General features: G+C 41.6%; 1 protein-coding gene across 1 annotated transcript; it reads left to right on the top strand.

The window, feature by feature from the left end:
* Positions 1 to 754: 754 nt before the first annotated feature.
* On the top strand, positions 755 to 10,682 carry LOC122776359 (regulator of G-protein signaling 5-like). The gene is made up of 5 exons (XM_044036851.1): positions 755 to 876; positions 1,678 to 1,791; positions 2,814 to 2,875; positions 7,139 to 7,305; positions 9,286 to 10,682. The coding sequence occupies exons 1-5, from the start codon at positions 833 to 835 to the stop codon at positions 9,448 to 9,450; spliced, it is 552 nt and encodes a 183-aa protein (XP_043892786.1). The 5' UTR covers positions 755 to 832; the 3' UTR covers positions 9,451 to 10,682.
* Positions 10,683 to 12,675: the final 1,993 nt, after the last annotated feature.

The raw sequence follows: 12,675 nt of genomic DNA on the forward strand, positions 1-12,675 counted from the left end.
ATCATGAGTTTAAATGGGTTTCTGACCAGTGGGAATCTGTTTAATTTTTATTCAATCCCAAATCAAATGATTCGGCAAGAAACATCAGCTTTGGCTCCAACTTGAATAATTGGGAACGCTTGACCCATGTAAGCTATGCTACATTTACTTTGTCTGTTTCATTTTCGGCAGAAGTTATTTCTGCGTCATTTCTGGTGCGATGCTAAGACGTGCCTTCATCTTCCTCCCGTGAGCATAGCAGTGAGCTGTCCGTGTTTTTAGCAAAACTTGGAACTGGAAGGTTGATCAAGGGATACCAAAGAATAACAGCCAATAATAGATTGTCACTGAGCTCCACTGTGGTTTTTGTGACATCACATTTGTGACATCACAGGGGTGAAAAAGATCACTTAGGGTTCAAAAATACCCACTCATTTTAGTGTGACACAGACTGAAGAGGAATCTCTGAGGGGAATAGAGGCACTGCAACATCTGTCTTATTCATGTGCAGTTAAACTTTATAAATGTGCATATATGGTGAAAGGGGTACACAACTTAAAGGGTAGCTATTAAGAATGGACTCTACCGGTCCGCTTTCCTTCACACTGATCCTGAAACAGCCGTGCACATCTGAAAAATGACCCTTTCTCACTCAGGCTCCTCAGCTACCAACGCTCGACGCATTCCAGTCTGATTGGCTTAGCTGTTGGCCCAGAGCCCAAAGGGCGTTTCTATAAAACTCTCAATGTGCTGAAAGCCAGAGTCACAACGCAAAAGGGGCTCAGACTCAACGGTGTGTTCTAACAGGAAGACTGATTTCTATCTCAAGTACTGTGCCTAAAAGCTCTGGAAAATGTGTAAGGGATTAGCTGCCTTACCTCAAACCTGTCTTGAAAGGTGAGACCAGCATCATCATGTTACCTTTCCTGTTTTAACTGTGTGTGTTTTTTTTAGAATTCCAAAATGTTCTAATGTGTTTTGAACATCTTAAAACTTGCTCTGGTCTAAAATGTTGCCAAAGGGATAGAAAAAATATATGAATAATTTGTTTACTTGTTTGTTTATTCCATGCTAATGTCTGTCGCAGGTTAAATTTTCTCATTTAAGAGCCTGAGGGTTTCAAAATCTAAGCTCTGAAATTTTAAAATGAACTTCTGTTCCCTGTAAATGTTTTGACCTCAAGGACAATATTGCATCTGTTATGCCAACTTTTTTCATGTAAACTGATGTTTTATGCCTCTGAAAACAACAAAAGTATACAAACAAATATTTATTTTTAGCTGAAAAACAACATTATGACATAATGCAGTTATAACAGCATTAATTATTTTTGCTAAATGTATTTCTACCAGAGACAAAATTTAGAAAAGAAAAAAAATATGCTTTGTACCAGATTTAGCTAGTTTCATATAGACTTATGTTATACTGTGTTTGAAACATTATACAATTTAATCTTAAAGTTAAATTCACTTTTCCCTCCTTTTAGATTTTTTCGTTGAACCAAATCTTTAGTGAAGCAATTGAATTTATGTGGATTATGTAATAGATCAGCCAACGCACATGCTCGCAAATTCAAAGCTTAGTGTCTTATTTAAACAGAATAGAATAGAAAGAGGATGGTTAATGTCATGAATGTTTGACTAAATGTCATGACTGTGTTAAAAAAAACAAAAAACTTTTCTGCTTTTTGCCGTCCAGGGCAAAGGAGATCAAGACAAAGTTGGGTGTTTTACTGCAGAAGCCAGAAAATGCCATCGACCTCATCATTCCTTACTCGGAGAAGCCGGAGAAGAAGCCGGAGAAGCTGCAGAAGTGAGTGTTTCCCCTCAGAGAGATGAACTGTGTGGGGCGGGGTGGGCCGCTCGGTTGGTCAGTGTTAAGCAGATTGATTGATGGTAAATTGAGCGTAAATTGGCCGAGCAGAGCCCGGAGCAGGTACAACATCTGGGGATCAAAGGACGTTAAACCTCTCCATATGCCGGGCCTGGGCTTAGATGTTACCGCGAGATGGCACTTCCATTCTTATCAGACATTACCACATAAATCTGAGTCAGTGGTGAACTACACTTTCAGGGTAGAACTATTTTACTTTGGTTCGCTGTAATACAGCATTTGACATCTGCCTCGTGCCTTTTAGTCATGAAAAATGTCTTTGCAGAAATGCATTTGTATTAGTTTTTTATGCAACTTGCACCTCCCAAGTACATACACTACTAGTTCTGTCCTTTACAGAGATTTTACTCACTCACTCACTCACTCAGTCACCTGCCACTGGTCTGTCTTTGCAATTTGAAACACTTGAATAAAACATCAGGAAAGTTCTCCCAAAGGTGACAGAATGCTTATGCACATACTTTGTAAATGTTTACAGGCTAAACCCCGGCGTCAGAAAGCTCCACATGAGTGGTCTGACACGCAGCATCACATGCAATCTATTCCTGGAGGTTTTCCAGGCCTAAATCTTGCAGCAGTTAAGACGTGATCAAAGATACAGTCTGATTTGGCGAGACTTTGGCCTGACATCACATTTTTGAATATTTATAGCTTGTTGTTTGAAGCTTTTCAGATGCAGAGGATCACTCGCATCCTCCTCTGCGCTGAGCTTCACATAATGTTCCCCAATAATGAGTGAGCGCTGAAGGTTATATAACAAGACCTGTTTATGGCCAAATTTAAAAAGGTTACATTTGTCTGAGGCGTCTCTGCCGTCATTTATTTCCTCGTTTTTAAACCGGTAATGTATTGTGTTTGTGTATCAACCATGGCAGTTCTGCACAGTTGTATTGACTCATAATTGTATCCAGTTTTTCTAATTTGAGGTATTTTGTGCACAGGCCTACTCCGGAGGAGGCTGCTTTCTGGCGGGAGAGTCTGGAACGAGTCCTCAACAACAGCTGTAGGTCCAACTTTCTTATTCTTTCTTTAACTTGACCACACACACACTGTCAGGACCTAAACTCTTACCCTCGCTTTAACCCAATTACAGCCAAGTCCCCCTGTAATCTGATTTGATCTGATCTGTTTACACAAAATGAAAAAAATCAATCCGTGCAACACAATTACGCGCGCGTCATTGTTTCTTTTGTTTGTTCTCCGTGTCTTGGTGTTTTACATTAGTCGTTTCATTACCTTGCTTCCTTATTCTCAGTCTCTTGTGTTAAAGGGACAGTGTGCCAATAATGGCCCGAATGCTCCGAACATATAGGGGGCAGCATACAATCCCGAAATTTGAGGTATCATCACAAGAGACAAAGGAAAATAGGTCACAATACGATGGGCTGTACACACGGTTGCATTATCACAATTAAACGTTAAGCGTGCCATTATAGCAGAATACCGTCTTACAAAAGGAAAACAGGAAATGCTCTGGGGCACTTCCTGTTCCAAGGCACAAAACACAGTAACAGGTCACAGTAATTATAATGGGCTGTACACGAGGTTGCTTCATCACTGTTAAGCTTATACATTTATAGCAGAATCCTGTCTTAGAATAGAGGGTCCAAAAGTGTACATAACATGATTAAGATTAAGATAAATTATTATAAGACCAGAAAAAAATATAATATTACAACACAAGAACAAGCGAAGTGTGCATCCCGTCATGATGATCTGTTGTTCAGTCATTTCATTGGAAATAAACACTGACTGGAGAAGAGAGCTTAGCCTTTGTAATTTCCCCAGATCACAACAGACTTTAGAACATCTGCGAGAGAGTTTGAAGATTTAAGGAAGGTTTGTGTGAACATAAAAGATCCCAGCTGGGTGCATTTGTTTAATGACATATTTGAGCAATTTGTCCAATCAGAAGTGAAACTTTTGAAGAAGAAAAGAAAAACAAAACCCTCAGTCCAAACAAATAAAAATCCTTGCTGATGTCAAAGTTCACGTTCACTGGATTCTGCTTCAAAAAGTACTAATGCACAAAAATGGAACAACGCATCTCGCCTAAAAAGCAATGGGACAAATCCCATTGAAGGTGCGAGCAGAGAGAGCGTGCTGTGTACGGGCCCCGCTGGAAAATCACAGCCAGCCTTGGGGTTTGCCACACAGGTTTTTTAGGCGTTTACGTGACAGGTTGTTTTCCTTAGCTTGAGTGAGACTGATTTCACACCATTTTACAACAGCCATTTTAGTGGCAACAGGAGCGGGAAGACAAATGTTGCACTGATATGAACACCACCCTTTTAGGAAGAGACTCAGTTGCTTCACCGCAACGGGGCGCCTCCGTCTTAAAACACAAAGCATTAAGGTATTCATTAAAGGAATACTTCACAGATTTACATTTAGCTTTGTATTACTAGAATAGGGGTAGTATTTTTAAATAGGTGTGCTTCCCAACCTCAGTTTTCCCTGAGTTGAGAAATATCTTCATTCTTTTCTTTGTTATGTGCCCACCAGTGACACTTACAGTCCTGTAAGCGTAACTGTTAGCAAAGATGGCGGACACTGTTTACATTGTGGGAATGAGGTCCCGTTCCGTTGCAGTTTCAAGCCTCGGACCAAGGCTCAGACCATGTGTCACTGGTGGGCACCTAACAAAAAAAAATAAGGTTTGGGAAGCACCATTTTGTAAAAATACTACCCCTGTTCTAGTAATGCAAAGCTAAATGCAAATCGGTGAAGTATTCCTTTAAGACAGTGATTCTCAAACTTCTCAAAGTGGAGTAAATAGTCAGCTACAGAGGCAGATTTATTCCCAATAAGATAATTTGCTGGAGGGATTACATGTGTTATTTGTTTCATTTTCTACACACTCCGATCACATACCCTGATCTAAACAGTAAAACACTACTTTTACTTTTCCTCCAAGTGACACCAGACTGGACACGTACCACAGTTTGAGAACCATGGCTATGTACAGGCTTCAGAGCATTATTATTATTATTATTACCTATTAACTCCCTAGATTATTCAAAGATGTGGTCTAATTGGAGTAACATGCTCTCTCTATCTGTCAGGTACAATACACACAAGAATATGGTTTCCGTAACAGCCGAGCACCTCTGTTCGCTTGCTATTGTACGCCTATAACAAATACAGACATGCTTACGCTTTATTAGGTGACATAATCTGCTTTATTGCTTTGTTCCCATAAAATAACCTATGAAGATATAAAACGGTTGAAATACTTTTGACACAAAAACACTGGCTTCACCGCCAACATGCAGGACTGATGATTAACTCTAATGGTTAACGGCATTTAGCCGTACATGTAAACTCTGCTGCTAATAAGTGACTAAAGTAGTTCCCGGGCACGAAAACAGACGCATGTACAGATGTTACTGACCAGCTGTGGGTGGAGGAACAGTTTCCACTGCAGGGCTCAGTGGGTGGCACGGAAGCATTTCCAAGTAGCTCCTTCAGAGAACTGCAGCGCGGAGAAATGCACCGTACACGTCCCCTGCACCAATAATCTGTATCACTCTGCATGTGTGTGTGTGTGTGTGTGTGTGTGTGTTTATGTGCCCACTGAGGCCATGTGTGTTATGGTAACATCTCCAGGGAGAAATTTAAACGACGCTGATGTATTGCACGGTCGCCGCAAAGTGACGTGACAGGATGATTTACGGACACAGAAGTATCACATTAACATTATTCTTTATTGGTTCTGCCCTGTTAATTCACAGGAGACTCTCGCTGAGTTATTACCTCTCCCGTGTGGAGCCACCGCTCCTTTATTTCAAGTCAAAGGTTGCATAATAATGTCATGTACCAAAAAAAAACCAAACATGTAGTGTAATGAATTAGAATCTGACAACGCAGGACGCCCTGCAGTATCTTCTTATGTATCGCCTGTATTAATATTAATAATAATATGTATAATAATCGTCTGTCATAAACTTACCGTAAAAAAAGCTGTTAGATTGTGTTAACATTATTATAAAAAAGGAAATAGGCCTGACGGTGCATAACATATACAACGACTCCTATATTTACTAGTATAATTTGCAGTAGGCGCCCCTAGCCATTCATGTTCGTCTGTAAATGAGTAAAGGGTTTTTTAAAGTTGTCAAAGAAATCATGATGTTGTCTTTTCAGTTCTGTTTCCCTCACCTACGAGGAAAAGAGGCTACCGTCTCATTGTCACTGTGTTTTGTTTAGGTTTTTCTAGGAGAGGGGGTGTCTTCCCCTTCCTTTTTGTGTTTCCTTGTCGTGGTCTGTTAAGGACCAAAAAACAACAACAAAAGCAGCTTGATTGCAGCTCATTGCTATTTTGAACCACACCAGCCATTTAGATTAAAGATAAAAGCCTGAAGCACAATGCTTATCATCTGCAGCACATGTTCATTCAAGACAATGAGACCTTTCACAGACATTGTGTTAGAAAATAAAGGCTTTTTTTGTTGTTTTTTTCCTGAAATGAGTGGTTGAATACTTTTGAATATTTTTTTCACTTTACTTTTCGATCAATTTCTGGCTAAATTAGACATTTTCTTACCTTTTATTCAAGGAAATGGGGCCATTTTGTGATGTTTTTTCTCTCTTCACTGGTTTGACTCCACATGTAATGAGAGCTTTCAGGCACTGGCGGCGGGCGTGTTGAGATAATGTCCTCTTTGGCTTGGCGTGTGCTATAAATGCACTGTAATGGCTCATTTTATATATATTTATATTAATGGACTGTTATGGAACAGTGCCGCAGTGCCCTCGTGACATCTGACATCGAGTACGCTGCAGACAAACAGAGCGTCATCAATCCTCTCATGTTGTCTGATTAGTCGATACCGTAATGAAGACTCTCATGATTTATAAGAGTTTTAGGCAGACTAGAAATAGTAATAATAAAAGAAGAAAAGATTTGGTTGTGACTCACACTGAGGTAATTGGTGCTCTTTTGCTGTACGTGAAGCATTTTTCGTTTGGCACACGGTGAGGGCTGTTCATTTAGGGACAGATGGTGCGATGGTAATTGGTTTTCTCATTTAATTCAGCCATATTTTAAAATGCAGCGGAAAAGTTATTGTGACGGGGGTCTCAAACTAAAATCACCTCGGCCACGAAGTGTCTAGTCCGGTATGACCTGATAATATTTAATTGGGGGCCGTGGGTTTGAGACCTCTCCATTAGAACAATGCGGGGCACCAGAGAACCATTAGCTGCTCCCTACTTTATTTATTTTTACATCGCTTGATCCAACATCCTCCCTCCCTCTCTCCAGATGGCCAGGCCGCTTTCCGAAGCTTCCTGCAGTCGGAGTTCAGCGATGAGAACATCGAGTTCTGGATGGCCTGCGAGGACTTTAAAAAGACCAAGGACCCAGTGAAACTGTCGGCCAAGGCCAAGAAGATCTACGAGGACTACATCCAGTCGGAGGGACCGAGAGAGGTCAGGGACTCCTGTAACATTTTCACATCCGAGTCAAAATAAGTCCATTAGGTGACTCGCAGTTTGTGCGCTTCGCACGATGCATGCCAAGATTTCATTTACAAGCTCCCGCTTTAATATGAAATCAACGGTGCCGACAGTGGTTCGCACATTAGTTGGCACTTATGCACTGCCACAGCGACAAAGCAGCTTGTCAAATGTGGAGTCATGGACTGACTGTTTCTGAATTTGTAGATTTCCACACACTAAAATGATGAACAAGACATTATCATGAATTTATTGATCATGGATTTATACATTGAGTAACGTAGTCCCAATTTCATATATCGCAGTGTGTTTAAAACTGCAGTGCGTACATTTTCTGTTATATTCAAGCCGCTGTGAAATGACTTTACACAATTCTGACTAAGCGCCGAGCAACTCTCTGTATTCCTCAGCGTAGTAAAGATTAGATCTCATGTGGCGTGGTGAAAATGATTCATTATATGTCAAGACGGACGGAGGCAGCAGCGACATGGGGCTAGTAAAGCCATGCGGCTGCAAGTGGGTCGGCATATGAGTGAAAGCACAAAGAAATGCCCACATAAAGTTCTGCTTATCAAAAAAAAACCTGGTCATCCAGCAGCTTCTCAAGGCCTGGAGCTGCTGGTGTATACACACAAAGGCTCCCTCCGTCAGGTCTGATAGTACTGCTTGACACAGCCTATTTTGACATGGAAGTAGAAGAGCGCAGCTACGTCAGTTCCGCTCATAAAACGCCAAATTAACAACCACAAACATCTGCAGACGTCATGTTCTGCAGCTCTAGTACATGAATATGCATTCGTTTTTTTGTTGTTTTTTTTAAATAAGTGGTGGCCTTTACAGTTTTCATACGTTCATAAGCCGCTCTTCGGTATTCGTGGAGCGATTGTGTGGAGGAGAAATGCAGGCGTGCTTGAGTGTCGGCACATGAGCTTAGACACGGAGAATGTGAAGAGAAGACTCTGCACGTCAGCGGACAACACGAGCGCGCGCCAGGGACATGTAGTACACACATGCTTACCACGTTTCATGAGGTAATGTTATCCCGGCCCTGTAAGGTTGTTGCTGTATGGTTGTTGGTGCCAGACGGGTTTGTCTGAGTATTTGAGAAACTCGCTCTGCAGGGATTTTCTGATCTCTGGGGTTTACAGGGAATGTTCCAAAATCAGCGAGTAACCAGTTAGTGACAACTCTCTGGCAGGGGTCAGGGGAGAATCGTAAAGGCTGATTTGAAATGGCAGAAAGGCATTAAAACCTCACAGTAGACACTCAAATAACCACTCAACGTGACTGACCATGAAGCATAAATATTAGCTAAAAACATGTGAAGTTAGTTTTCTCTCCGTGGGATCGAAATTTATTTGGGCTCAGACTTTACAATCAGTCACTCGCTGTTTTCAAATCAGTTATTGTAAACATTTTTGGTCTCTGTAGCCCCCTTTTCTCGGAATAAACCTCCGGGACACAGGACGTGACGTACGCTATGTTTGCATTCATATGAAGTAAACAGTGATTAAGCCAATAGTGGCACAGGCTTTGCCGTTACGATGATGAATCATCGTCTTCTGCTTCGTCGCCCCCCTCAGTTCGCTCTTGCTTCTGAAGCCAGAGGTACTGTATATGTTTGACGTAACTGCACACTCGTGTTGACAAGTGGCTGCAGTCTGAACAGATCTTGCCTCGTGGGAAAACTTGGTGACACGCACCTACCGCACTGTCTTGTGGACATTCAGTCTCAGTGGACTGATGACTGAGAGGTCGGGCTTGTAAACAAAACACAGTAGTGGACACCAGCGTCTGGTAGCAAGGGGGACATCTTTGAATGTCTGTTTGTAAACCCTCAACTTGGCATCGGCACTCAAATCTTGCCGATTATGCATTTTGTTGGCATACAGCATCGTGAAAAGCAAGTTTATCTTCATCCTCAGTTGTTCCCTTGTCTTTGTGCCCCTGCAGGTGAACATTGACCACTTCACAAAGGATGTGACCCTGAGGAACCTGGTGGACCTCTCCCACGGGACCTTTGACTTGGCCCAGAAGAGGATCTTCGCCCTGATGGAGAAGGACTCCTTCGGCCGCTTCCTGCGGTCCGATCAGTACCAAGAGCTCCTGGTCAACTAAAGCCTGAGCGGGAGCCTGAGAGACTGGGGTGGGGAGGCAGTGCGGTTTCAAACAGCAGGACAAATATTGGGACTTTAAAAAAAAAAGTGTTTCAAATAAACTAGCATTGTGTACGAGCGCACACAAGAGCTGACAAAAAAAATACAAAAAAAAAGAATGTTTTGAAGCAAAGAGAAGGACTGCCTTTTGAAATAGCCCCACCTCCCCATCTCTGTCTTTCTGTAGTTGTGAGGACACTCAGACACAATCTCAACTCGGTGTGAGACATCAACCCATCTAATCCTAACTTCAAGTTTTTAACCTCCTCACAACTGTAGAAAGACACACACACACACACACAAACACACTCACTCCAAAATTACAGCAGACAACAATTAGTAACACAAGTCCAGTCAAATGACAACATGAACAGATTTGGATGCTTGTGCAAATGATGTAAATGTAACACAGCATCACAGTTACAGCTGGACCTTTTTTTTTCCACCGCGACACTTTGATGCTTCCGTATAAAATCAATTGTGCGACACTCTTTCCGGCCAATTGGGTGCACTTCCCCTGATGCCCAACAGGGGACACGTCAATAAGTGAATTTGCTCATATCTGACTCAGTGTTATGTCGTCCAAACCCCCGGGGCAAGATGAAATATGACTACATCGGCTTTTATTTTTTTTTAACCCAAAACGATTCCACATAATGCACAATGATGTTTGGATGTTTGAAGTAAAAAGCATGGCCCAGTTTTGTCTTTGTCCTTCGTGTCTTATGGAGACAGGGGGGATTTATTGTTTCTCCAGAAATGGAAAAAACTGTAAATGCCAACTATTTGCTCATGAATGTATTTGTTGATTAACTCCAGTAAGGACCAACATATTATTAAGGCATGATGATCACGTCACTGTCATTTTTTTTTGTTTTTTTTGTTTGTTTCTTTGTCTCTTCCACGCGCTCACACTCGCTCACACTCGCTCACACACACACACTGGTTTGGTTGTGAGGCGTCCTGTGAGAGCAGTTCCTTGAGAACAGTACAGACTAGTTGGCTCAGTGGTCGAGCTCCTTGGCTGCCACTTGACTGCACGTTGCTAAGATGGGAAAATCAAGTAGGAGGGAATCTGAGAAACGAAAAGTGAACTGAGCAGTAGTTTCAAACAAAGCATGGTCTTTTTCCCATGTGAAATACCAAAGCAGTCTGTATGCTAAAAATGTTAATAATAAAGGCCCAGACATGGTATTTATGTGATTTTATGCATGGGAAACTGAACTCACAGGTTGGTTTTCGGCACTATACACTGACGACACTGGTTCACTCATATTTAAAAACACCAACGTTAAAAAATCCTCTTTAAAGGAATACTTCACCGATTAGCATTTAGCTTTGTATTACTAGAATAGGGGTAGTATTTTTGAAAAATTCTGCTTCCCCGTCGAGGAATATCTTCATTCTTTTTTATGTTACGCGCCCACCAGTGACACTTGGTCCGAGGCTTGAAACTGCAACGCTAATTCCACACTTTTTCTTTTTAGACCCACTCGTAGGGGGGGCGGGACCTCATTTCCAGAATGTAAACAGTGTCCGCCATCTTTGCTAACAGTTATGCTAACAGGACAGAAGTGTCACTGGTGGGCACGTAACAAAGAAAAGAATGAAGGTGTTTCTCAACTCAGGGGAAACTCAGGTTGGGAAGCACAATTTTTTAAATACTACCCCTATTCTAGTAATACAAAGCAAATTGGTGAAGTATTCCTTTAAGTAGCTACAAAAACAGTCACATTCAATTCAATGTCATGCTTTTGATTTTTTTTTTTAATGTTAAAACCTTAAGTCACAAGTTGCTCACGTCACCGCATTGCACTACTATAACAAACACTGATATTCACCTCATTTCCATTCAGCTGAGTCACAGACTGATGTGAGGGTGGAGCGGGAGGAGGCGTGCAATGTTAACTATATACGCGTAGTTAAATGTATACATTACATACAGTAATTATACAGTATTTACTCATTTAAAGTGTTATGCCTTCACATTTAATGTGAGCATTATTGTGACCCATCTAGATATTCAGCATTCAGCAAGTCCTTATTGATGTGATTGCTAGGAAGCACTGGAGACGCGACAGGTCAGTGAGCGACGCCATTTTCAAATCATCAGTTGATCTATGTTTTGATGAACCCGAACAGGAAGCCGTCTACGATGACGATGAAATAATCCAAATATGGAACGGTATTGACGCAGGATTGCTACGACACAGATTGACCAGTCTGCTGTCGTAACATTTTAGTGTGGAAACACAACCCGGGGCAAATCAATAAGGGCTTCAAACGGTGCTGAGTATGCATTATTCTATGTAGCCTTGCATGTATGTTTTGTAGTCGATCACATAAAAAATACACGTGTGCATACAATTCCTGAAGATGTATTTATTTGTACGTGTTAATATCTGCTATGCTTACGATTGTGTTGCAAAGTTATTCTAAAAAAAGGACTATGTAATCCGTGATTCTTTGACCTAAGAGCTGGTAAAGACTCTGCCCGGAGTCTTTTCTCTTTGATAAAGGAGGAAGCATCTGACTCTATAATTGTCACCTTGTTTTTTTCTTCCCGAGATACCTGATGGTTTTGCTGTTCGGGGAAGTTTCATGAAAGTTGAAGCGACACTCTGTGTGCCAGCGAGTAGAAGAGGAATGGGTGAAAAGACTTGAATGTAAGGCAAACTGTCACGTTATGTCACTTGTGGTGAGTCTTGCCGGGAAATAAGTTGTGTTTACTCACCTGATGTAGACAAACAGCCCTTTGTCATCTCATTCAAATCTTTTTTACGGCGTCGTTTGCGTCACCTCTTATGAGTGACAGGCTTATTCTTTCGGAACAGGCTCCAGGCTATACTGCTCAAGAAGGAAACACCGTAATCACAAACTCGTATTTCAATTTAACAGACATCAGAAGAAGGGCTGGTTTTTAAAATCAAAGGCTGCACATTCAAGTGTTCCCTTGAGCAGGCAAGGTATGTGTTGCCGGACACATGGCGCTCGAGTCAAATGTTTTAATCAAAACCATCCACACGCATAAAGAGGAAGACAAAGAGGAAGTTGTGAATAAGAGCCCGTACCCTCATGTAAGCCCTCGAGGATAGCATCTAAGAAAAGACTTGAGTCATAAATCCGTTCCCTGTGCCGATTCTTCCTCCGAGTCAACAAATCAACAAAGATGCATGTGAAGCGCATG

Source organism: Solea senegalensis, linkage group LG10, assembly GCF_019176455.1.
Source record: "Solea senegalensis isolate Sse05_10M linkage group LG10, IFAPA_SoseM_1, whole genome shotgun sequence".
NCBI classification, from domain to species: Eukaryota; Metazoa; Chordata; class Actinopteri; order Pleuronectiformes; family Soleidae; genus Solea; species Solea senegalensis.